This window comes from Leptonychotes weddellii, chromosome 1, assembly GCF_054177405.1.
Source record: "Leptonychotes weddellii isolate Sample4059 chromosome 1, ASM5417740v2, whole genome shotgun sequence".
NCBI classification, from domain to species: Eukaryota; Metazoa; Chordata; class Mammalia; order Carnivora; family Phocidae; genus Leptonychotes; species Leptonychotes weddellii.
In genome coordinates this window covers 4,491,932-4,515,650 of record NC_138369.1, presented here as the reverse complement: position 1 = coordinate 4,515,650, position 23,719 = coordinate 4,491,932, and the positions used below count along the sequence as shown (strand labels likewise).

At 56.2% G+C, this 23,719-nt stretch overlaps 2 protein-coding genes across 7 annotated transcripts in view; both read right to left on the bottom strand.

Annotated features, from left to right (window-relative positions):
* Positions 1–48: 48 nt before the first annotated feature.
* ZNF414 (zinc finger protein 414) lies at positions 49–7,479 on the bottom strand. Of its 4 annotated transcripts, XM_081810170.1 has the most exons (10): positions 7,338–7,479; positions 6,741–6,864; positions 6,316–6,628; positions 5,894–6,001; positions 5,677–5,782; positions 4,783–5,126; positions 4,652–4,702; positions 4,303–4,350; positions 4,024–4,197; positions 49–3,930 (listed from the first exon to the last, which is right to left on the bottom strand). In XM_081810170.1, exons 2-10 carry the CDS (start codon positions 6,753–6,755, stop codon positions 3,857–3,859), a joined length of 1,233 nt encoding a protein of 410 aa, XP_081666296.1. In that variant the 5' UTR covers positions 6,756–6,864; positions 7,338–7,479; the 3' UTR covers positions 49–3,856. The 4 variants fall into 4 exon arrangements, with proteins under 4 accessions (XP_081666296.1, XP_081666336.1, XP_081666266.1 ...); XM_081810210.1 differs by lacking the exon at positions 6,741–6,864 and having other exon boundaries at positions 7,338–7,478; XM_081810140.1 differs by lacking the exon at positions 7,338–7,479 and having other exon boundaries at positions 6,741–7,319.
* A 3,180-nt stretch (positions 7,480–10,659) lies between these two features.
* Positions 10,660–23,719, bottom strand: part of MYO1F (myosin IF) — a 32,571-nt gene continuing 19,511 nt past the window's right edge. For all 3 annotated transcript variants that reach the window (XM_081809443.1, XM_081809480.1, XM_081809435.1), the window contains exons 16-28: positions 23,320–23,401; positions 21,811–21,917; positions 21,228–21,326; positions 20,989–21,133; positions 15,195–15,309; positions 14,932–15,101; positions 13,915–14,060; positions 13,426–13,572; positions 13,161–13,309; positions 12,589–12,672; positions 11,872–12,067; positions 11,616–11,785; positions 10,660–11,101 (exon numbers count right to left, since the gene is read on the bottom strand). In XM_081809443.1, coding sequence (XP_081665569.1) covers positions 11,025–11,101; positions 11,616–11,785; positions 11,872–12,067; positions 12,589–12,672; positions 13,161–13,309; positions 13,426–13,572; positions 13,915–14,060; positions 14,932–15,101; positions 15,195–15,309; positions 20,989–21,133; positions 21,228–21,326; positions 21,811–21,917; positions 23,320–23,401 — 1,687 coding nt within the window. In that variant the 3' untranslated portion in view covers positions 10,660–11,024. The remainder of the gene's footprint in view (positions 11,102–11,615; positions 11,786–11,871; positions 12,068–12,588; positions 12,673–13,160; positions 13,310–13,425; positions 13,573–13,914; positions 14,061–14,931; positions 15,102–15,194; positions 15,310–20,988; positions 21,134–21,227; positions 21,327–21,810; positions 21,918–23,319; positions 23,402–23,719) is intronic.

Below are 23,719 nucleotides of genomic sequence, written 5' to 3'. Positions count from 1 at the left end.
TCCTACTCCTCTGAGCCAGCCAGGTGCCCTGAGCCTGGGGATTTCTTAAAACACTCTGAGGGTGATTCTCATGTGCCCACGAGTCACCCTGAGACCCCATTAAAGTGCAGGTTCTGCCTCAGGTCTGTGGTGGAGCCTCAGATTTCTAAAGATCCCAGGTGATGCCCTGGAGTAGCGAGGGTGTAGAAGGATCCAGTCTGTCTTGAGGACACTGCATTCCCAGCTGGAGCTGTTCATTACCACCCTGCCATGAAGGCCACAGACCGCACAGTCGGAAAGGACTCTGCCTGTTTGTGTCCACTTTTAAGAGGCACAGCTTGAGGATTCTGGAGCCTCTGTGCCTGCCCATCCCCATCCCTGCACTAGCAGGCATGCACCCTGGGTCACATTCCCAGATGTGGGTTCCCCTTGGAACAGGAGTCCTGGGAGACCAGGGACGATGAGAGTGGGTCCTCCCTGGGTCTTTGGGACCAGCCAGCACAGGCTGGTCACAGGCTGACTGACCCAGTGTTTGGTGAATGAGGGAAATGAATGAATGAAACAAGTGATTATTGGCCAAGAGCATACAGTAGGTGCCCAATCAAAGTAAGCTAAAGGACTGAACGCTGGTGACAAGCTGGTGACTTCCCAGGCTCCAAGGCCAGCCACCCCGTGTGAACCACCTCCCCATGGCCTGGAACTCGCAGTTTGGAGGGTCCCATCCTGGCAAGCCCTATTCCCCCACGGTCCCCAGGAGGTGTTCCCTCCCACCCCCCCCACTCCCCTTTGTGTTTGGAGCCTTCCGGGTGGCTCTGGGCTGGACTGCAAAGTGTGGCCATGAACTTGGGCAGGAGGTTCCAGAGATGGAGTTGAGGAACCTGAAGCCCGAAGTGAGCCCGGGCCAGGGTCTGCCTTGGGGTTTCAGTGGTGGTGGGGGTGGGGAGTGTGGGGAGGTGTTCGCTTCGGGAGCCTGTGGAACAATGGGCTAAGGAGGGGTCCCGGGGTTCTGAGCACATGGGGGGCTGGTGAGCCAGAGCAGGCGCAAGAGCAGGGGCATGCACCTGGTTGCCCTGGTCATGGTTGGGGGACAGACACGGTGGTGGTCTCCACGCTCAGCCACATGTGGTCCAAGTGCACGCAGTCGAGGACTGAGCACGTGGGCGGCCAATCCTGGGGGTCAAGGGGCGCACGGAGGAGCTGGGGGCCTGGGATGGGGGTGCTCACGTCCAGGTCAAAGGCAGGGCTCTGGGACGTGCACCCAGTAGCCTTATTTCCCCTCTCCCAGTCTGGTGGTGATGGGGCTGGTGCTGGACAACTGCCGGACGGGTACATGGCCGGACTCAGCTGACGTAAGCTGCCTGGAGAGGCTCGGCCTCTTCAGCGCAAACCTGCAGTCTCTTATCAACCAGCCCCCCATTGGGCCAGCTGGGCAAAGTGGATGACTGCCCTGATACGCTGGCCGGTCCTTCCATTTCCCTTCAAGACTTGACACTCCTGGGCGCCCTCTGCTGGGCAGAGCTGAGGCCGAAAGGAGACTTGGCGGTCAGGCTTTTTGCAGTCAGGGGAAGGGGGGCCCTCTGAGGGATCACTTTGGCCAGAGGGAGGGCAGGGGCTGCGGAAGCCCGGGAGAGACACTGGGAGCAGATTTCCCAGTTAAGCTGAAAAAGTTGGACATGAGTTGGGAGGGGGCAAGGGTAGGAAGTTGCTTTTGGAGTAAGCAGGGTGCCTAGGCCAGGTCATGATCCAGCTCCTTAGGCCTCTGGGCAGTTTCAGGTTGCTGGGCTGGGGGAGGGCAGGGGACACTGTCTCCTTGGTATAAGCTGTTGCATGGGTGATGGGGTGGGGTGGGGTACCTGGGCCAAGATCCTGGCTCTGGGACTCTCTGGAAAGGTCCTGAGAGACTGGGAAGTGGCATTGCCTGGATTTGGGGGTGGCTGAATGAGGGGGCCTGATGGGGGAAGGGCCTCTGACACCTTGGAGACAGGTTGGGGTCCTGGGGGAGAGGGAACCCTGAACCCTGTCCCTGGAGATGTGGGAAAAGGGGAGGTGCCATTTGGGCCTCACTGCCTGGGTTTTCTTATAGATGGGAACCTTTCCCAGCTTCTAGGGTGATACAGAATCAGTGAGGGGACTGGAGCTGGGCTTGGCTCAGTCATCCTACCCTCCTAGCCTCACCTTCTCTAGCTGTAAAATGGGCCCCTTGATCCCACCCCACTTCCTTCCTGGGTTCCTTGTTGGGGGGTGTTCCAGGCAGCCATGGGCTTGGTAGCCAGAGGGATGTGAATCACTCACAAACATTTCTCAGGCCCCCACCCTCTCTCCCCAGTCCCTGTTTGAATCTTCACAAGGACTCCAGAGGGTAAGCATCCTGACACCCATCTTAAGGACTAGCAAAGTGAGATGCAGGGAGGTTGAGTCTTCTCCAGGGTCACAAAGTCCTAGCTCCAAGGCTCCTGGCTGGGAAGAGGAAAGCTCAGGGGGCCTGAAGCCCCAAGGTCCCCTGATGGCCCCGTTGGCCCGACAGTGGGTGCTGAGCAATACCTGCCTCAGCATGGGCCCGGAGGTGCTGGCAGAACAGACATCTGGCCTGAGCCAGCTGAGTCTCAGCTTCAACTCGGCAATGACTGCAGTCCTGAAGCCCCGCGGGTGGGCCCCTGGGTGCAGGTGGGCCGGTCCTAAGGGCACTCAGATCAGCGCTCCCCTTTCAGGAAAAGCAGAAGGGCCTCTGGAGCTTGGAGCTGTTCAACTGCAAGGAGGCTGGGGAGTTCTTGCTCATAGACGGTCTGTGTTCCCCAGGAAGAGGATGATGATGAGAGGGATGAGGGAGGGGGTGGGGACGTTCAAGATGGAGCCTTGTAGGTTATTAGAACAAGGTCTCCACTACCAGGCAGTAATGGGAACAGACCCATTTTCTGTGGTGTTCAAACTGGGGGGAAGGGCAGGAAGGGTTGCTTCAGGTACCTGAGGAGGGGGAAGAGGGTCAGGGGCCTAGGCTAGGGGACCCTGGGGCTGGAAGGGAGCAAGATGCAGGAGGTAAAACTAGCTTCCGAGGGGTGGCTGCCAACAGCACGCGTAGACTTCCACGTTCAGGAGGCTTGGCCCACTGGGTTTGGTGACAACAGGGCTGAGACAGCAGTGTGGCCCCAAATTTTGAACCCTGACCCAGGACCGATTTCCCATGACAGAAGGGAAAAGGAGATCCTCATGGCTGGAGGACAGAGAGGGGAGGGGTGAGGAGGGAGGGAGCCCAGGCTCCCTAGGGCTGGCTTTGACCCACCCTCCTCCTCAGAGCCAACATTGGAACAGAAGTGAAAGGCAGCCAAAGATGAAGGTCTGGAAGACAGTGACGAAGACAAAACCAGAGCCCCTGGGGGCCCTGGCACCAGCACCTCAACCCTGTCACCTGCGAGTCTGCCCTGGCTTCAGGATTACGGAGGGGGGGCGCCTCCAGCAGGGTCAGCCCCAGCGCTTTCTCAGGACCCCCGTCTTACTGACTCCTGGGACTCCTTAAATAAAAGCGATGTTTCCATCCCATCTGGTTTCTGGAAATGGGACAAGAGGCACTGGCAGCCCCAACTACAGCTGGATAGGGTAGCACTGGGCTGGAGACCTGGGTCCCAGTTGTTAAAGTGACAGGGGAGTAGTGAGGTTGAGGGGAGGCTTGTCCCCTCTCAGGGTGTGAGCACCCCAGGACTGCTAGACCGGCCGGCTGTGCATCGGAGGGGCAAGGGACCCAGACACAGCACGGGCTGGCTCATCGCGCCTCCTTTATTGCCTCCCCACCCCCTCCATCTTAAGTCCCATTAAAATTACAAAACTACCCGCATCCTACAGTCCAGTCCCCCCCCTTCTCCCCCCGCCCCCCCCGCGGCGGGATTCAGAACGGCGAGAAAACCGGACACTCCCCCTCTGACAGCAGCGGAGACACCTTGGGTGCAAGCGGGACCGGGTCTGGGTGGGGCAGAGGAAGGGGCGCCTGAGCCTCGGCCCCGCCCCTCGCCTCGGGGCCCCCGCCCTCCCCCCCGGAGCGCTCCTCCGCCTTACCCGCCGGCGCGTCGGGGCGCGGCTGCCCGGGCCCCGGGGCCGCGGGGGCGATGGGCCGGTGGTCCTCCAGATGCAGTGTCATGGCGGGCCGCGAGGCCGTGGAGAAGGCGCACTGCATGCACGAGTAGCGGCCGCGCGTGTGCTCCCACACGATGCGGCTCGGGGCCGCGTGCCCTGCGGGCAGGCGGGACCCCGTCAGTCCCGGCCACTCCCAGGGACGGTGGACGTGGACGAGTGCGGGTCAGACCTTTCCCCGCCTCCCCATCAGCTCCCGAGCACCTGGCTGGTCTGGCCTGGCTGATCCATTGCTCCCGAGCGTGTTCCCTCCTGTAATTGGGGGGGGGGGGGGCACTAAACTTGACTTATCCGAATCCCCCACTCCTATCCCTGGAACCACCGCAGGGGGAAAGGACTTGTGAAGCGGGCGCGGGTTTTACACGGAAACGCCGGCGCAGATGAAGGCTCAGGGGCCAACAATTTTTAAGGCAAAAATCGTGTATTTCGGGGGTGGCAGCTCTGGCCACCTGGGAAGGGGCGGGCAACGCTGCCTCCCAGCATCCCCTGGGCCCAGCAGGGCGCAGGACAGAAAAATCCCCTCCACCCCTCCCTGGTGGTCACCTGCACGCACCTGAGGGCGCGTCGGAGCCGCCCTGGGGTCTTCGCGGGCTGCCGCCGGCACCTGAGATAAACGGGCGGGTGAAGGTCAGAAGTCTGGGTGAGCCCAGCTCACCCTTCGGGCGGCCCTGCTCCCACACTCACCTTGGCTCTTTTTCCAGATTGCGGCGCTGGAGGCGGGCGGCCCGGGCGCCGCGGCCAGGAAGGGGCGCAGGCGTGGGGGACTTAGGCCAAAGGGCGCGGGGTTCAAGTAGGGCAGAAAGGGCCCGGTGGGGGCAGGGGCGGGGGTCGTGAAGGGCTCGAGCAGCGGGAACGGCAGGCCCGGCGCCGACACAGTGTCGGACTCCGGCGGACGCTCGGGCGCCGGTGGCTCCTTGTCTAGAGCTGGGGGTGGCGGCGCGGCTGGGCTCTGCGCATGCTCGGCGCAAACATGCAGATGCTTGAAGAGCGAGCGGTGCGTGCGGAAGCGCAGGAGGCAGTTCTCACACCTGGGGGCAGGCACAGGGCTGGGCTGGGTCTCTTGGGGGACGAGGGTAGGGCCTATCCGATGCTACCTGGGGAGGCGCGGCGCGAGGGTGGTAAGTAAGGGAGCCTAAGGCCCAAATCACAGATTCCCCACTTGCGGGGCGGGGGGAAGCTTGCTCTAAGCGCCCCCAAATGTGGCAGCGACCTTTCCGGACCCCTCCGGGTCCTTGCCCTGGGAAAACGAGGAAGGAAGTCTCAATTTTGACTTAGACGGCCAGTTTTCTTCTAGGGAGGTCAGGAGGGACTGGGCGGAGACGCACCACGTATGCCCCGCCCTTTCCGAGCTCCGCCCTCCGGGTCTCTGGGACTCGTTCCAGTAACCAGTCTCTCTTTTTGGGCAGGTAAGGGCAGGGCTTGCCCGAGGCCACGCCCACTGCCAGACTCACCACCTCCCCCCCACCCCCCCGACCAGGAAGGACCCCCCAGATAGTGGCAATCAAATCAGGGGTGGGAGGAGATGCCAGAGGCCTGATCACGGAGCACCAGTGGAAGTCGGGATAGTAAGGGTCTCACTTGAAGTAGCGGTTGGGTTTGTAGTGCAGCTTGCCATGTGCCACCAGTTCCTGCATGCTGGGGAAGGTCTCGGTGCAGCTTAGGGCGGAACAGCGGAAGAGCTTGCCTGGCAGGGCAGGGATGAAGGACAGAGTGGAGAGGGGTGGCCAAGGCCGGCCTGGAGGCTCTGCCTGCCTCCCACCCCAAACTGCCTCCGCACCACCTACTCTGGCCCTACCTTCCAGGGACTGTGTGGGTGGGCAGTGGGTACGCAGATGCTGTGCCAGATCACGAACACTGGGGAAACTGAGACAGCAGCCAGGGCTGGAGCAGGGTATGTGCTTCCCTGCAGGATGCACAGAAAGGGGGGTGTCACCCACTCTTCCCCCATCCACGCTGTCCAGAGTTCTGCCCCAGAAAGGCATATATGAGGCTGGAATTACTCTACTGGTTTCTTACCAGGGCCTTTACCATCTTCTTCCCCCACCAGACAGCGCTGCCAGAGGACAGGCTCATCACTGTAGCCACAGCCTGGCATACACTTGGTGCTCAGTAAATGGTGATTCCCTCTTGATGGGGCCCAAGTTTGGAGATACTCTGTACTCCTCTTAATTGTTCCAAGGCCTGTGACCACCCCCAGAAGGCTCCATCACATATCACCTGGTTGTTGGCGTCGTCTGGGAGGCCTCAGGTCCTCGCTGGTCCCAGAGACTGTGCTGGTGGGGCCAAGGCTGGATCCGGGACCAGGCTGAACACTGTCTGGGGCAGAGGGGGCACCCTGCTGGGTCCCTCCAGGCCCTCCTCGGTCCCACGATGGGGGTGTGGCTGCCCGTTCAGGGCCTGGCTCCTCCCCCATGGAAGAGGAGGTGGCTGCTGCGGCCACAACTGGGGACAACACCTCCTTATCAGTCTCACTGAAGCTGGGCTCTGCAGCCGCCGGCATGTCCGGGCTGGGCCCCGAGGGTTCCTCCTCCTAGTGGAAGGAAAAGGCAGGGAGAACCCCTCTGGGCCAGCCAGGGGAACCCCTCCCACCCCGCCAAGACCTTTGGACATTCCTGAAGCAGCGAATGCCTTTGAGAAATCACCTGGTCAGCCCCCATCCTAAGGAGTCACCATCAGGGGAGGGCAGGGGATAAGGGTGGATTGAGCCTCCTGTGTTCCAATCTCTGGGAGGGAGCCGGGGGGTGTCCCAATTGCAGAAGAGGGTATCTGTCAGGAATTACTCCTATGAAAGTAGCAGTCCTTCGTCCCTAACTTGGGACAGTGGGACGCCCCTTACACGGCAGGGGCGTGGCCTACGTGGTGTGGGCGGGACGAAGGTTACAAAGACAGGACTCCGAACAGGGCGCCGCTGGGAACATGCTGGAGGGGCCAGAGGGATCAAGTGGACTGTTTGCGGACGGAAATACATACACCGGCCCGGCTCGAGCTGTGCGGTCGAACCCGGAGGGGCTAGGGGCCCCGATGTGTAAGGAACAGGGGCGGAGCCCGAGTCCTGTAGGCGTGGCCCAGTCGAAGCTGGGCCAGGAAGCCGGGGGTGGGGTGTTCCCCAAGTGACAGCCAGCGACGGGAGAGTGCCCGGATGTGGGGGCGGGGGCGGCCGGAGGGTGCGCGTGCGACAGGGCCGCGCCCCGCCAGTACCCGCTGGTTCGCCGCGCCCGCATCCCCGACGCCGCGCTCACCATCCTCGACCCGGCTCAGCCTCTTATTCCTGCGGCTGCGGCGGCTCCGGCTGAGACTGCGGCGACTCCCTGGGCGGCCGCGGGCTCGCGCTCACGTCGACGCCATTTTCCGCCTCCCAGATCTCGCGAGAGCGCGGGCAGGTCCTGCGCACAGCGCCCCTCGAGGGGGCGGGGCCTGAGATCTGGGTCCTCCAGGAGGAGAGCTCTGTAGGCGGTGCTGCAGGTTTGCAATCCCAGACCTATCAAAGAGTGCACCTTTAAAGACCCTGTGCTCAGAGATCCTGGCGAAAAATCCTTCGGGGCCTCTGTTCTCGTCTGCTAAATGGGCATCTTTATCCCCTCCCGTCCCATCACCAGCTCTCAGCCGCTCTCTTTTTTGAAGAGGTGATGTTGATTGGCCCGCCTTTTTGGAGAGAAATTGGCAGTGATCGTCAACATTGTCAATGCACGGAGTTCTGAAGTTGGAATAGGCTCCCTGTGATAGTCAGGGGCAGGAAGCAAGCTGTCTGTCCTCCGGACAGGTGTAGCCTAAGGATGGAGATCCCTGGCTGGACCCGCGTGGAATAAGTCACCTATCCATCCGACATTCCTTGAGCGCCTACTGTGTGCGAGGCGTTGGGGACCCAGAGGGGAACAGGACAAACATCCTTGCCCTCAGGGGCCTGCTCACATTTTAAAACGGGGGAAACAGACAATGAGTCAACAAATGCAGAAAACCACCTTAGGGATATTAAGTGCTACAAAGGAAAACACACACAGAAGGCAGAGAAGTCTCTCTTGAGTTGACTTTTGAACTGTTACCTGATGGTCAGGAAGGAGTGAGCAAATGGAAGGTCAGGGGACTCTGGAAAGTGGATAGCTGTGCAAATGTCCTGAGGTGGGGAGGGACAAGCTTCTCAAGGACCAGTAAGGAGATCAGCTCACTGCTGGAACAGAGTGGAGGCAGAGTGTGGAGGTCAGTAAGTGAACTTGGTGCAGGGAAGGTCACACAGGACCTCATGAACCATAGAGAGGAGTGCGGTTTCTATTCACATCATTGATGTATTTTTAGCAGGGGTAGGTCCACCATCTGATTCTTGGCTGTTGTTTGGAGGATGGGCAGTTGGGGGGATGGTAAAGTGGATCTTTGATCTCAGGTCTCTATAATACATTATTTAACATTCAAGAGGTGTCTGTTGAGTTCTGAGTAAGTATAGACTTTATGTGCAGTGTATTTCCATTTGTGTACATAAGATATACCTATGTGCCTTTATATGCGGAGAATACCATTAGAAGGAGACATTTAAAAAGTGGGGGGGGGGGGCGCCTGGGTGGCTCAGTTGGTTAAGCGACTGCCTTCGGCTCAGATCATGATCCTGGAGTCCCGGGATCGAGTCCCGCATCGGGCTCCCTGCTCGGCAGGGAGTCTGCTTCTCCCTCTCCCGCTCCCCCCTCTTGTGCTCTTTCTCTCTCTCACTCTCTCTCTCAAATAAATAAATAAAATCTTTAAAAAAAAAAAAAAGAAAAGTGGGGAGGGGAACAGAGATTTTCACGTGAGGGAGAGACTGTCTTTTCATACTTTGTGCTGTTTGAATTTAAAAAAACGTGGTTTTGATTATCATTAATACAGTTAAAAACTCATTAATCTAAAAAAAAAAAACTGGATCGTTTGACGCAGGGTGGAGGTGTGTTTGTGTGTGGAGGGGAGGTTGGTGCAACCTGGGGAAGGGTGGGGTGAGGCCTCAGAAGGACATGGACCCAAGGAAGGGAGAGGAGGGGCCAGGCTTAAGAAATTCTATAAGTCAACAGGATGTGGGGCTGTGGAGTAGGCAGGGCCAAGGTGATTCTGAGGTTTGCAGTCTGAAGATGCTGTAACCTAGATGTGAGGCCCAGAAAGCCCTACTTCCTGTAAATGGGGTGACTGCCATGGCAGTGGGGCCCTGGGACTGTACTCCAAAATGTCAGGGGGCAGGCAGCGTGCATGGTGAGTTCAAGGAGAGAGGAAGGAGGTGGAAGCCCCAATTCCTCTTCAGCACCAGGAAACGCCCAGTTGATGAGATTGGTGGCTCATGCACTTCCTCCCCAACCTGTCCTAATGTCTAAGTGTTGCAGAGAGACACATGCACAGTGGTGGTTGGGCAGTGGAGGGGCGAAAATCAGAGATGGAGGAAACCAGGGACATTCAAGGGACTGGTTAAATGCTTTTGTGCAATGATTGACTAATAAAAGAGTTGTTGAGACCCAGTTGCAACCTTGGGATTTTTTTTGGCCACGCTCAGCTTCCCAAAGCAGGGACAGAAGAGAGAGGGTTCAGATCCTGCAGAAGGTGCTGCTGGCCAGTCTTTCTCTGATACCTCATCTCCCATCCTCCAGTTGGGTAGGTGACCTCTGCTTGGAGTCCTCCTGTCACAGCGTGGATCGCTGTATGTGGTGTTTGCCGAGTCAAGATCTGCTGACCCCAAACCCTTTTCTTCCTTCTTTGCTCCTCCAGCCTGGAGTCCTCCTGTCACAGCGTGGATCGCTGTATGTGGTGTTTGCCGAGTTAAGATCTGCTGACCCCAAATCCTTTTCTTCCTTCTTGGCTCCTCCAGCAATGCCCACTCTCTCTCTGCATCCCCTTCCCCTGTCCCAGCCCCTGTCCCTTCTCTGGCCCAGTCCTGACCCCACCAATTTGGCTGTGTCTCTCCCAGACTGGCTGCTCTTTGAGGGTCTGAGCCCAGAGTGGGTGTCTGTTTGGAAAGTTGGAATACTTAGGCTCAGACCATGGTGGGATCCGCAGCAGTTCCAGCTGCATCTGCAGGGAGTTCTGAAAGGCTCAGGCTCCATCACTGGCTTGGAAACATCTGGGGAGTCCAGTGGCCAGGCTGACCCCCTAAATCCATGACAATAGATGCAGAAAGCCAGGGCCCTTACATATCAGAACTCGTTCTGACCCCAGGTGAGTGAGGGCTAAGAAAGCACAGACATGGGGGTGGTGGTGCAGGGGCCAGGGGTGGCCCAGGCTGGATTGTGAAGGACCATGTGGGACCTGCCTCCTTCCTCAGGGTCCAGTCAGGTCCTGGATGGGTGTGGGGGCTGCAGATTCAAAGCTAACAGGACCCACCAGACTATTTTCTGCAGGAAGGCCAGGATGCAAACGGCCAAGAGTGGGTGAGTGGGCAAGTGGGACAAACACCAGCTTTGGGAGATGTGGGGTGGGGGTATATACGAGTTCAAGGCTTGGCTCTGTGGGATCTCGGGCAAGTGACAAAACTTCTCCCGGCCCCCAGTTTTGCACCTGCAATGGGGTATTTGTGGCTTCTCCCTCAGTGTTTGGTTAGCGCTCAGTAAATTTAATTCACACTTTCACCTGGCAAATATTTATTGCCTCAGTGATGACAGAAGAAGGGGAGTCTCACTTGTCAAGGTGCCCCCAACTGTGCTTGGCAGTTTGCCGACAGGACACAACTCATTTATACTCACAAGGCAGCTGGGAGGTAGATTCTGCTGTTAGCCCTGTTTGACACAGGAGGTGTGTGACATGGGGGATGCCAGGGCCCTGGGGTGGCTGCAGTGGTGACCCCCAGACCCAGGGCCTGGGCTGGGCTGGGCTGGGCTGGAGGCCCCAGGACTGGACCTTCTGGCTAATGTGGCCAAGGAAAACCAGGCCCTGGCCGGCAGGGCCTGGCTCCTTGGCAGGCAGGCAGGAGGCCAAATCCGGGCCCCCTCTCAGATCTTCTCCACGTAGTTTCCTGGGAAGAGGCCCTCCTGGCCATGCAGCCGGCCTTTCCACCAGCCCGAGGAATCTGTGGGTGAGAGGGGAGTGTGAGGCGGTGTGCGGCCCACCCAGGAGGAAGCCTTCATGTGGCTCCCTGCCTGTTTTATTCATCGCCACGCCATGACCCCTCTGGGACTCCCCACTTACCCGCAGAGGGTGCTGCTGAGTCCCAAGCCCCTCTGGGGTGGGCGGGCAGCCCAGGGGACTAAGGTAGGAAGGTGGCCTGGGCCATCCAGACACGACTGACCCATTTTTACTCATAAGGGGTCTCTTTGAGGTGGGTTCTGCTATTAGCCCTGGGCTTGACAGGAGAGAAAAATGAGGCCCAGGGGACTGGGCATGCTGCTGTGAGGCCAGGCCCCCAGAGAGCCTAGGAGGGAACCTCCAGACCCAAGGCCTTCTAGCTTATGCAGCCACTGGCCCGGAAGAGAGTATCTCTGGTGGGGGCTGGTTGCTTCTGTTCTCTTCCGGAAGGGTGTGCAGGAATGGGGGGTTGCCCAGCAGGGTTCTGACTCCTCCCCCCTCTGCCCTGGGACACACACCTTCCATGAGGATCTCAATGACCTCGTTCACGTTGAAGCTCAGCTCGTCCACATCTTGGCCCACATACTGGTACAATGCCCGGCACCGCGGGCCATGCGTCCGAGGCTGGGGCTTGGGTCGGCCCACGCCCGGCACAGGTCGCTGCCCCACACTGCGCTTCCTCTGCATGCTGTGGGTACAGGGAGCGCTCGTCAAGGCCCAGACACTCCCCTGCCCCCTGTCCACCTCTTGGGGCTGCCCTCTTTCATCACTTACCCTGCCACACCCTGGTCAGGTACGTTAAGGAATTCTGTGTTGTGCTCCGAGGGGGGCCGTGCCCGGGGGCGCCTGCTGGCCCTCAGGGCTGAGGATGGAGGGCCCCGGAGAGGCTGCTGGAAGCCCCCTCCAGATGTGATCTCCAGGGGCAGGGGCCCCCTTCTGGCAGAAGGAGTCACCCCATTGTGGTCCAGGCCTGTGGCAGGAGCGAGAGTTGGGGCATTTATCAGGGTGATGGTAGGAGGATTTGGGGAGGACTTAGCTCCAAGATCCCAGTCTGAGGGGGGAGGCAGCCAGTCACATGCTCAACCCAACATGGTAGGGACTGGCCCAGAGGGAGTCTCTGCAGGGGTAAGATTTCCACCATCCTCTTCTGTAGGAGGGCTTTTGTTGGTGGGTTTTGGAGGATGAATGGGAGCTCAAGCTAAGTGGGAATTTGGGAGACAAGAGGAGCAAACAGCCCAAGCAAAGGCTTGGAGATATGAACAAATTTGTTAAGTTGGCAGAATAAGATCTAGCTTGTGTGACAGGAGTGTAAGATGGGAGGAGAGAAGAGGTTGGTGGTTAGCTGGGTTTGGCTTCTGAAGGGCTTTGAATATCAAACTAAGCTTAGTCTGTATTCTGTGGAAGAGGGGGAGCTGTGCAGAGTTCTGTTGACAGCAGGCATGGCTTGGGTCATGGAGCACACAAGAGGCAAGGGAAGACACATCTCCTCACCTCTGGGAGGCCCAGGGGCTGCCCGGGTAGGGACCTGGACTGGCCTTCGAGGTTTTCCCTGGGCCATTCCCTTCCGTGTAGGCTCTGAAAGGGGAAAGGACATGGGAATTTGAGTAGTGACCAGACCACAACAGGCTCTTGGCCCCGCCCACAAGTCCAGGCCTCTCTGTGGCCCCGCCCCAGACTCCGCCCCCCTGGCTCCCTGGCTGTCCCATCGGCACCGCCCCGTAGTTACTGGAACAGTGGCTCTGCCCAGTAACTGGCCCAGCCCCCCAGGGCCCACTTCTCATTGGCGCGGCTTCTAGGCCCGCCCACTACGGGGGGGGTTATTTCCCTGGCCACGCCCCCTCCACATTTCTCTCCCATTCATTGGTTACCTCGCTGACCCTGCCCTCTCCGTGGCCGCGTCCTTTCCATTACATCTTTCTCGACCCACCCCTCCACGGCCCTCACCCGCTCCGGGCCAGCCTCACTGGCTCCGCCCCCACAGCCTTGATTAGTCCCCTCCTCGCTGGCCCCGCCTCCATAGGACCCGCCTCTTTGGCTCCGCCCCCAGCTCTGCGCAGACTCACTGGAGCTTTTGGGCAGCCCGTCGCCCACGCTGACTGTGAGGGACCGGCCGCTAGCCTTGAGCACGGCAACCTCGCCGGAGCCACGGGAGAAAGTGACGCTGCGGGTGCCACCTCCGCCCCAGCCCTCCTTCTTCACTCGGAACTGTAGTCTGTGGGGAGAGGAGGAAGCTGCGGGGACGCCCACTCCCCAAGCGGGCCGGGGCCGCGGGGCGCGAGAGGGGGCGCTGTGCCCAGCCCAGCCCGGGGACGGTGGCGGGGGGCGTACGTGTCGCTGAAGGTGAGGGGCAGGGCCCTGCGCGCCGCCTCCTCGAAGCGCTTGCTCAGGAGGCTGACGAACTCGGTCTTGAAGATGCTCTCCAGGAAGCTGTCGGCGGCGTCTTCTTGGAGGATGAAGAAGTCGTCCTGCCTTGTGCTGGGGGAGGGGTGGGAGGAAAGGCAGGTGAGGGTGGCAGGACTGACATGTGAGATGCGACGGGGAGGGTCGGGTGAAGGGAAGTGAGGGGTGATGAGAGAGGGGGCAAGGAGCTGGGGAAGGTGGTCATAGAGAAGCGTCAGGTGAGGGGACAGGTGCTCTTGGCACATAAGGATCATGAGTGTGGGGCAGGGGAAGGTGACACGGAGGGCCAAGAGAGGGTTACAGGTATAGCGTAGGTTAGATGGTCAGAGTGACAGATGGGGTGAGAAGTGTGAGGGCAGCTGAGGATGACAAGAGGGCAGATGAGGGGGACTGGGGCAGGGGAGGGCCTGGCCTCACCTAAGGGAAACTCCTCGGAGGGCCTGGATCTCCAGCTTCTTCTTCAGGACCTCACACACCTGGCCCTTCTCTGGTCCCTTCTTCACCTTCTCCCGTCCGATTATATACACACACTTGGGCGTCAGGATCAAGTCCCTTTTGATGGGCTGTGAGGATGCAGGAGCAGAGCTGGTGGCTGGAGCCCTGGGCATGGGCCGCCTGGCTCCACAAGATCAACCTCAGGCAGGGGAGTGGTGCTGGCAGGTGAAGGACAGGTCAGCTGAGTGTTTCCCTCCACGTGAAGGTATATGAGGAGTTACATTATATAAGAAATAGGAGGTTAAGGTATATTGGCTAGAGAGGGGTTTCTGGGCCAGTGAACAGGTACAGGAGAGGTGGTGCCCCTGGGCACGGCCCCCCTCGGAGCACAACACAGAATTCCTTAACGTACCTGACCAGGGTGTGGCAGGGTAAGTGATGAAAGAGGGCAGCCCCAGGAGGTGGACAGGGGGCAGGGGAGTGTCTGGGCCTTGATGAGCGCTCCCTGTACCCACAGCATGCAGAGGAAGTGCAGTGTGGGGCAGCGACCTGTGCCGGGCGTGGGCCGACCCAAGCCCCAGGTGTGTCTGGGCCAGACGAAGATACGTCTAAGTGACAGATCTATCTAGACTGGCTGAGGGTATACCTAATGGATAGGTGTGTCCAGGGTAAGTGGGGGTGGCCCTATGGTCAGGGCTTCTGGGTGAGGGAAGTGTGTAATTGTGGAAAGCTGTGTCTGGCCAGACGAAGATGTATGTGACGGACAGGTGTGTCTGGGCTACATGAGGGCATATTTAATGGCCAGACGTATCTACACTAGTTGAGTGTACAGGTGTGTCTGGCCCAGTTGAGGGTGTACCTGTGATGGGGCAGGTGTATCTAGGCTAGGTGAATATATACCTGTGGACAGGTGTATCTGGGCCAGGTAAGGGTGTACCTCTGGTGGGGGTACCAGGCTGGGGCCAGGATCCCAGACGTGCCCACCTGCTAGTGCCTCACCTTGAAGCGGCGGTCGTACTTGGTGACCGAGTCAGCGAAGTCCACGCGTTCCCTCTTGCCCAGGAACTGGCGCAGCTCCGGCCGCTCCTCTAGCCCCAGGTAGTCCCCGACGAAGTTCCGGTTGATACTGTTCCGTCTCCGCTCCTTCTTGTTCAGCAGGATGTTGGAAGCTGTGGGGACACCGGGTCGGGGGCAGAGGTTGTGGCCTGGCTCTTCCAAGTCCATCTGTCCCCACCCTGAGCCTCCCATCTGCAGCCTCTCACCTTCCTCCCGCATCTCCTCGTACTTCCGGACTGCCACATGGCGCCTCCAGGCCTTCTGGATGGTGCGGGCAAAGCCATCGAACTTGCGCTCTCGCATCTCCTCCAGAAGGAAAAGCTGGGCGAGAGGGAGGGGTGGTGGGTCTTTCTCTGATCCCACCCTACCCACTTGCTCTTGCTTACAGGCACCTGCACGCATGCTCATACACTATGGTCAAAAAAATTTTTTTCTTCCTCCAAATGACTGGACCCAGGGTTCCCTCCCAATATGGGGCACAAACTCCTGCATTAAATGAAACTGTGCACTGGTCTTGCAGGGTTCGAATCCCAGCTCTGCCTCTTCTAGCTGTGCTGTCTTGCCAGAAATACTGTAACATCACAGTTTCTCACACTGCTAGTTAAGTTATGGCACGTCACCCACCTGAGGTGCACCCCAATTTCAGATATGTTAGAAATGTGAACCAATGTGCATCTTAGAAAACCAACAAAATACTGTAAATGTGAAAATCTGGTGTATAGGACTGTGATGTACCTGGAGACCAGGTAGTTGTATAGTGTACAACCTGCCCAGCCGTACATGCCCGCCCTGGAAAAGAAGTTTTTACAGAGAGCAGACTTTTGAGTTTTAAGAGTCTCAGTCCAGAGGGGACTTAAGGTATAAACTATATTAGAGCAAGTCAGAGTTGCAATGCCATGAAGGATGTCCCTTCACTTAGAATAATAACAGTGAACATATCAAGGAGAGGAGCCCACTGGATATGAAAAGTTATAAATCTCAGTAATAAGAACAAGGGGGTGCTGATCGAAGAATAGAACAACCTAGTGGGATAGGACAGATGACTGGGGAGCGTTGTAATTCAAACAAATGTATTTATTTAAAGATTTCATTTATTTATTTGACAGAGAGAGAGACACTGAGAAGGAACACAAGCAGGGGCAGAGGAAGAGGAGAAGCAGGCCTCCCGCAGAGCAGGGAGCCCGATGCGGGGCTCGATCCCAGGACCCCGGGATCATGACCTGAGCCGAAGGCAGACGCTTAATGACTGAGCTACCCAGGCGCCCCCAATTCAAACAAATTTAGTGATAAAAGGGACAGCATTGTCAATCAGGGAAATACCGAAATGGGAAATAATGTAAATAAAATGGGGCTTTATTTAGAAAAATAATTAGCACTTCACCCAGACGGATTTGTCAAATACACAAATATTACATCACTGCTAAGGCCTGCTTTGCTGAGCAAGGTGGTTGATGTTTCCCAGAAACCCCAGGGTTCGCCGCAAGGACCAAAGTAAGTCTGTCGATACTTGGTTCAAATGCACTTTAAAAAAATATATCTTGGAGGGATACCTGGGTGACTCGGTTGAGCATCCGACTTTTGATTTTGGCTTGGGTCATGATCTCAGGGTCGTGAGATCGAGCCCCAGTGGGGCTCCGTTCTTAGGGGGGAGTCTGCTTCTCTCTCTCTCTCCCTCCCTCTCCTTCCGCCCCTCCCCGCCCCCCGCTCATTTTCTCTCTAAAATAAGTAAATCTTTATATATCTTTGAGAACTTTTAAAGCTGTGAGTGTTTATAAGTATTCATGAAAGGTGGGGATCTTTTCACCTGGAAGGAATCCTAACCCCACCAAGGCTATAGTTTCACAGCCTGCAGGGAATCGAGTGGAGTTTCCATACTCCTTTGTTTCTCAGACCGGTATTATATGGGTCAGTGGGTCTGTGTGCAAAGCATGCCCAAGTAATGCCTCGTATAGGGTGTCTGGACGGCACGGAAGTACATTCTGCAGTTTGCTGAGAGGACATCAGGTATGAATAAAGAGCTTGCAGAACTGGGGGTGGGCCAGTCAACCAGGAGTCCTCTCTGCCTTAGCTGTTTAGGGCAGATGGGACGAGTGTCCTGCAACCTCGTTATTTCTGCTCAGGGAAGGGAATTCGTTTTCAATTTGGGAAAGGAATCTTCCTGTCTACAGAGTTTAAAATTCATCTCCTTCGGGGCGCCTGGGTGGCTCAGTCGGTTGAACGACTGATCCTGAGGTCCTGGGATCGAGCCCCACATTGGGTTCCCTGCTCAGCGGGGAGTCTGCTTGTCCCTCTGCCTGCCCCCACCCCGCTTGTACACGCGCGCACGCATGCTCTCTCAAATAAATAAATAAATAAATAAATAAATAAATAAAATCTTTAAGAAAATAAAATTCATCTCCTTCAGGGTGCCTGGGTGGCTCAGTTAAGCGTCTACCTTTAGCTCAGGTCATGAACCTAGGGGCCTGGGATGGAGCCTCGAGTTGGGCTCCCAGCTCAGCAGGGAGAGTCTGCTTGTCTCTCTCCCTTTGCTCCTCTTCCCACTTGTGTTCTCTCTTTCTAATAAATAAAACCTTTTTTTTAAGATTTTATTTATTTATTCATGAGAGACAGAGAGAGAGAGAAGCAGAGGCAGAGGGAGAAGCAGGCTCCCTGCAGAGCAGGGAGCCCGATGCGGGACTCGATCCCAGGACCCTGGGATCATGACCTGAGCCGAAGGCAGACGCTTAACTGATGAGCCACCCAGGCGTCCCAAATAAAACCTTTTTAAAAATAAAATTCAGGGGCGCCTGGGTGGCTCAGTTGGTTTAGCGACTGCCTTCGGCTCAGGTCATGATCCTGGAGTCCCTGGATCGAGTCCCGCATTGGGCTCCCTGCTCGGCAGGGAGCCTGCTTCTCCCTCTGACCCTCCCCCCTCTCATGTGCTCTCTGTCTCTCTCATTCTCTCTGTCTCAGATAAATAAATAAAATCTTTAAAAAAAATAAATAAAAATAAATAAAAAAATAAAATTCATCTCCTTCATGTGCAGAGGGCAGAGCTGCATGTGCTTGAGATGGGTAGAAAGGCCCCAAATCTGAGCTTATCCTAGTGTACTGGCTTGAATAGTGTTCCCCCTCCAAATTCATGTCCACCCGGAACCTGTGAATGTGACCTTCCCTGGAGGAGGGTCTTTGCAGATGTAATCAAGTTAAAATGAGGTCATACTGGAGTAGGATGGGCCCTCAATCCAATATGACTGGTGTCCTTCTAAGAAGAGGGACATTGGGACCCAGACACAGAGGAGAAGGCCATGTGATGACAGAGGCAGAGACGGGTGATCAGGAGTGGCAAGGATGCCTGGCGATCATCAGACGTTAGGGAGAGTCAAGGAAGGATCTTCCCTGGAGCCTTTAGAGGGAGCATGGCCATGCTGACACCTGATTTTGGATTTCTAGCCTTCAGAAACATGAGAAAATTAGTTTCTGTTGACTTAAGCCATCCAGTTTGTGGTATTTTGTTAGAGCTGCCCGGCATGACAGGCAGTGAAGGCCAGCAGGTATGTAAAACACCGAGGATATTTTGAGTCCATGTTTACAAGACACAGAATCCAAGTCAGAATCATCCCAGCGTAAGTGCATTTATGGTCGAGAAAGTCCCCAACTCCATTAGTTCTTTGATCAATTTTGATACCGCACAGTTATGAACAGTCATAAAACTGTTCCCATGTTTGTTTCTTTCTTCTGTTTTCATTTTACTAAAATGTTTCTCATCGGGATCAGTTTTGTCCCGTGCAAATTTTCAGTCTTTCTTTTTTCCTTACAGAATGTTTCCATGAAATGTTTCCCTTTGTGAATTTCATTATTTCCAGCCAGTTCATCTTCCCCACCTCAAAATGTGCAGACTGCATTTTTTGTCAGAATTTGATTGTACCTTATATAGTCTTAGCCAGTGCTAGCTTTGTTTGTCTATTTGTTTTCTTCAGTGTCAATTTTTAAAATTAAAAAAAAGATTTATTTATTTGAGAGAGAGAGTGGCGGGGGGAGGGGCAGAGGGAAGAGGAAGAGATAGTCTTCAGCAGACTCCGTGCTGAGTGTAGAGTCCGACACGGGGCTCCATCTCACGACCCTGAGATCATGACCTAAGCCAAAACTAAGATTTGGATGCTTAACCGACTCTCCACCCAGGTGCCCCAAAGACTGTTCTTATTTCTTGGGGCAAATGCATCTATAGGGAGAAGCTCTAGATGTAGGTACAGACAAGTTTGGGGGACCAAGAGCCCAACCTCCCAAGACAATTTTCTTCTTTCTCTCCTTTCCTTTTCCTTTTCCTTTTCCTCTCCTCTCCTCTCCTCTCCTCCCTTTCCTTTCCTTGCCTTTCCTTCCCCCACCCTTCCTCCCTCCCTCCCTTCCTCTCTCTTTCGCTCTCTCCCTCTCTCCTCTCTTTCTCTTTCTTTTCTTTCTTTCCTCTATACCCAATGTGGGGTTTGAACACATGACCCCAGATTAAGAGTCGCATGCTCTACTAACTGAGCCAACCAGGAGCCCCGACAGACTATTTTTGTAGCCATAAAATCTCCAGAATCTCCACCCCAGTGTTATGTGTTTGGTTTGATGAGAGAACAGTTACTTGTAAGTTACAGTAACATCAAGGGAATCATCTGGACAATTTCCCAGTTGTCTTCAAGTCCCTAAGGTGCTAGCGGAGCAGGTGGTCTGATCATGCAGGTGGTGAGGCACCTAGCGAGGCCTGGGCAGGCAGCAGCCCTTTCCCCAGTGCTGGAGCGTGGCCCAGGCTGGGGGACATAAGACTTGCGTGGGACTGTGGTGAGCTAGCACAGTTCATCCAGACGGCCGGCTCCCGGTTTGCTGTCCAATCCTCGCATAGAAGCAGGTGGCCAGGCAGGCCCCCCAAGGGGATTCCTTGCCCTGCCTTTTTATTTATTTATTTATTTATTTATTTATTTATTTATTTATTTATTTAGATTTTATTTTTCAGTAATCTCTACACTCAACATGGGGGCTCAAACTTCCAACCCGGAGACCAAGAGTTGCGTGCTCTGCGGACAGCCAGCCGGGCGCCCCCTCCCCCACTTGGCCCTGCTTTTATGTTCTCTTTGTCATTGTTGCTTTTTTAAAAAACTCCCCCCACCCAGGTTTATTGAGATATAACTGACATATAGCATTGTGTAAATTTAAGGTGCACATGAGTTGATGCGATATATGTATATATTGCAGAACTGTTAACTAGCACCTACGGTTACCATTTCTTTTTTGTGGTGAGAACATGGGAGATCTACTCTCAGCAAATTGCAAGTATACAACACAGCATTGGTAACTATAGTCGCCATGCTTACAGTAGGTCCCCAGAACAGATTTGTCATTGTGACTTCGTTTTTTCCATGCAAGCGGAGGCAGCATGGAGTTGGTGGGGCTCCCAGCCTTTCGCTAAAAGGCTAAGAGCTGATAACGACGTGCTGGAGGGATCATTTGTGCATGGAGGATGCGGAATGAGGTTTGTCTGTGGTAGATCAGGGCCTGGGGCAGGTCTTGGGATCAACCAACCACCACTTGGACAGGGACTCAGTGTGTTCATGAAGGAAGGAAGGAGGGAAGGGGTAAGAAAACGTAGGAGAGGAGAAAGCACAGAAGGAAGTTAGTAAAAAAGGAAGAAAGCAGAACGAGAAGGACAGAGAGAAGGAAACAAGGGACAAGAGACGTTGTGGAGAGCTGTGAGTTCTTACCCCTCATTGGCTCTGCGTTTCTCCACCTGCCGCCTGGCCACCAGGGACTATCCGGCTAATTCAGGTTTTTCTGAGCACTCGCTCACACTGCGTAGCGGACTTCCTGTTTTGTCTGAGCCTCACCCCAATCCTGCAGGGGGGCTACCACTCTCCCCACTTTCCAAAAGGAGAAACGGAGGCTCTGAGGGGTAAGGCAACATGCCCGAGACCTAAAGTGGCCTGAAGAGCAGGACCTGCCCCCGTGCGGTGATGCACGACGTATCTGCCTCTCTCTCACACTCACCGACTCAGGGTTCTTGACAAAGACCTTGGTGCTCCCCATCTGGTACTGGTCTGGCTCCATGTTGACCGCCCGGAGCAGGTGCTGGACGCCCTGACGTTCATCCCCACGCCACTGGGGCCACGTCTCAGGGGTCAGAATGGCGTACCTGGAGGCAGAGGGCGTGGGAGGGTTTGGGGTCCCTGCTGGCAGTCCCTCTGCGGGGTGGTGGGGAGGGCCTGGGGCAGGCGGGGGAGCCTCACCTCTGCAGGAACTTGGAGAACTGGCGGCGGTAGGCGAAGCCAGCCCGGCGCACCCTGATGTTCTCCTTCAGGCCCAGGTACTCCACCTGGTGCTTGACCCTAAGGGGGAAGGCACTGTGAGTCCCCTGGGGGATACTCCCTGGTCCTGGGTGTGAGTGGGTGCTGCTGAGCAGGGCTGGAGAGGGCAGATGTGAGACCAGGGGGGTTTGGATTCGTGCTGGGGGCAGTTTGGGGGGTGACTTCAGTGTCTGGGAGTCAGTTCTGTGGAGTGGGGGCCTAGCTTCTGGGGGGAGGGGTCTGTGTGAGTTCTGTGGTCAGTTCCAGGGTTAATTCTAGGGGTGCGTCCTAGGGTCTGGGGACAGAGGGGACTGTGCTAATCCCTGGGTCACCCGACGCTCAGTTCCACTCATCCCTGCAGTCCGGAGGGTCTTGGTCAGTGCTGGGTAGAACCCCAGGACCCTGAGAGGTTTTGCGCTGGTCCTAGGGGTCATCCTCGGGATGGGTCGCATGACTCTGGGTGGGCTCTCGAGGGAGGGTCAGTCTGGGGGGACAGGCTGTGTGCATTGGTCCAGCTGGTAGTCACCTGCTCTCCTCCCAGTCACGGGGCTTCTTGGTCTCGTTGGGTTTGATGCAGCGAATATAGTGGGGCGTACATCTCTTCAGGGTGGCCACCAGGTCATTCGCTTGTTTCTGAGGTGGGGGAGAAGGCGGGGGTGGTGCACAGATGGGGCCCTTGGACCCTCTCTCCTCCCACCCTGGGTACAGGGTCAGGGGACAGAGAGACCCTGAGTGGGGGGCTGGCTCCCAGTGAGCCAAGGGGTCCGGTGTCCCTGGTCTGTGCATTCTTCCATTAGCACACACCATGGGGCTTGATATTGTGTGTGTACCTGATCCTTGAACCTCAGACTAGGAGCTCTCCTGTCTGCAGCACTCACTGCTTAATCTGGCGCGTAGTAAGTGCTCAGCAAATGTTTGCTGATGGAGTAACTGAGCACTCAAGACAATACGTTGCATAGAACATTTCTGCCTATCCTTCGAGGGGGACCACTGCTTTGGGAGTAGGGAATCATGTGTGTGTCCCTTGGGTTGTGCATTTTAGTCCCTTGGAGGAGACTAGAAAGGACATTGTTCCAGGCGGGGGGATTGGAGAGAGGGGCACGGGAGACCTCGATGTGGAGTGTGCTCTGCTGTGTGGTCCGGGCCGGTGACTGCTGCCGTGAGCCTTGGTCTCCCCATCCACCGGGTGGGACTAGTCCCATATATGTAAAGTGTCCCGCGTTTGCAGCCAGCCCTGGCAAGGGCTCAATGCGCGGTTATGAAGAGATTTTTTTAGACTGGAACACCCAGTTGATAGCAGCACTATTCATAATAGGTTAAAGTGAAAACAACCTAAGTGTCCATCCACGGAGGAATGGATAGGAAAATGTGGTCCATTCATACGCTAGAAGATTTTTCAGCCTTAAAAAGGAAGGACATCCTGACACCTGCTACAACATGGACGAACTTTGAGGACATTATGCTGAGTGAGGTAAGCCAGACCCGGAAGGACACATCCCACAGGACCCCACTCCCAGGAGATCCCCAGAGGAGTCCCGTGCACAGAGACAGAGAGGACAGGGTGGGAGCCAGGGCTGGAGCAGGGGGTGGGGAGTCCGTGCTTCATGGGGACAGAGTCTCCGTGTGGGGAGATGGAAAGTTCTGGAGAAAGTTCTGGAGACAGTTTGGGGAGATGGAAAGTTTGGAGACAGATAGTGGGGGTGGTGGCACAATGGGAATGTGCTTCATGCCACTGAGCTGTGCACTTAACAATGGTTAAAATGGTACATTTTATGTATATTTTACCACAATTCAAATTAAAGCGGTAAGTAACCAGAAGACCAAAAAAATTATTGAGATGATGGTTCACTTTTGGATTTAGAGAGTTAGGGGGGACTTCAGGGAAACTGGTCCAACCTCCCCACTAGCCCCAGAGCTGGAAGAAGACCCTGCAGCACAGAGGATGCCAGAGAGAGGAGCGGAAGCTCCAGGACGAGAGAGAGACAGACCCCAGCGCTCCCTATGCCCAGCTTCTCCTCTCCTGCCCCAGGCCCACCTTGATCTTGGAGCCAGCAGTGCTGGGGCGGCCCTTCTTGTCTACATCCAGCTTCTCAGGAAAGAGCATCCGGAGGAAGGCCCTAGGCAGCGGGGACAGGGGGAGTCAGAGGTGCAGCTGAACCTTGGGTGCTGGCATAGTTCTGCCTGAGTGTGGGGGGTGTAATGGTGAGAACCGCAGAGTTCGTTTTGTCCTTTTGGTTCCTTGATCTATTTGCGCTGTTCCTTCTGCCGCTACGACCACGCACGACTTGGGTAGCAAGTAAAGTAGAACAAAGTTCAGTTCAGTAGGAACGTCTCTCTAGGGCTGCAACATGTCAGCATCTCGAGCTTTAGGGGCAGGTCCCCTTGTAGGAGCACACACAGGCTCACATGAGTGAGCGAAGAGATACAAGCGTGCT

Coding starts and splice junctions, on each gene's coding strand:
- ZNF414 (XM_081810170.1), bottom strand. Junction 5,783..5,893: donor ACCCACACAGTCCCTGGAAG/GTAGGGCCAGAG, acceptor CTGCCCTGCCAG/GCAAGCTCTTCCGCTGTTCC. Junction 4,351..4,651: donor CGGCTCCGACGCGCCCTCAG/GTGCGTGCAGGT, acceptor CCCCAATTACAG/GAGGGAACACGCTCGGGAGC.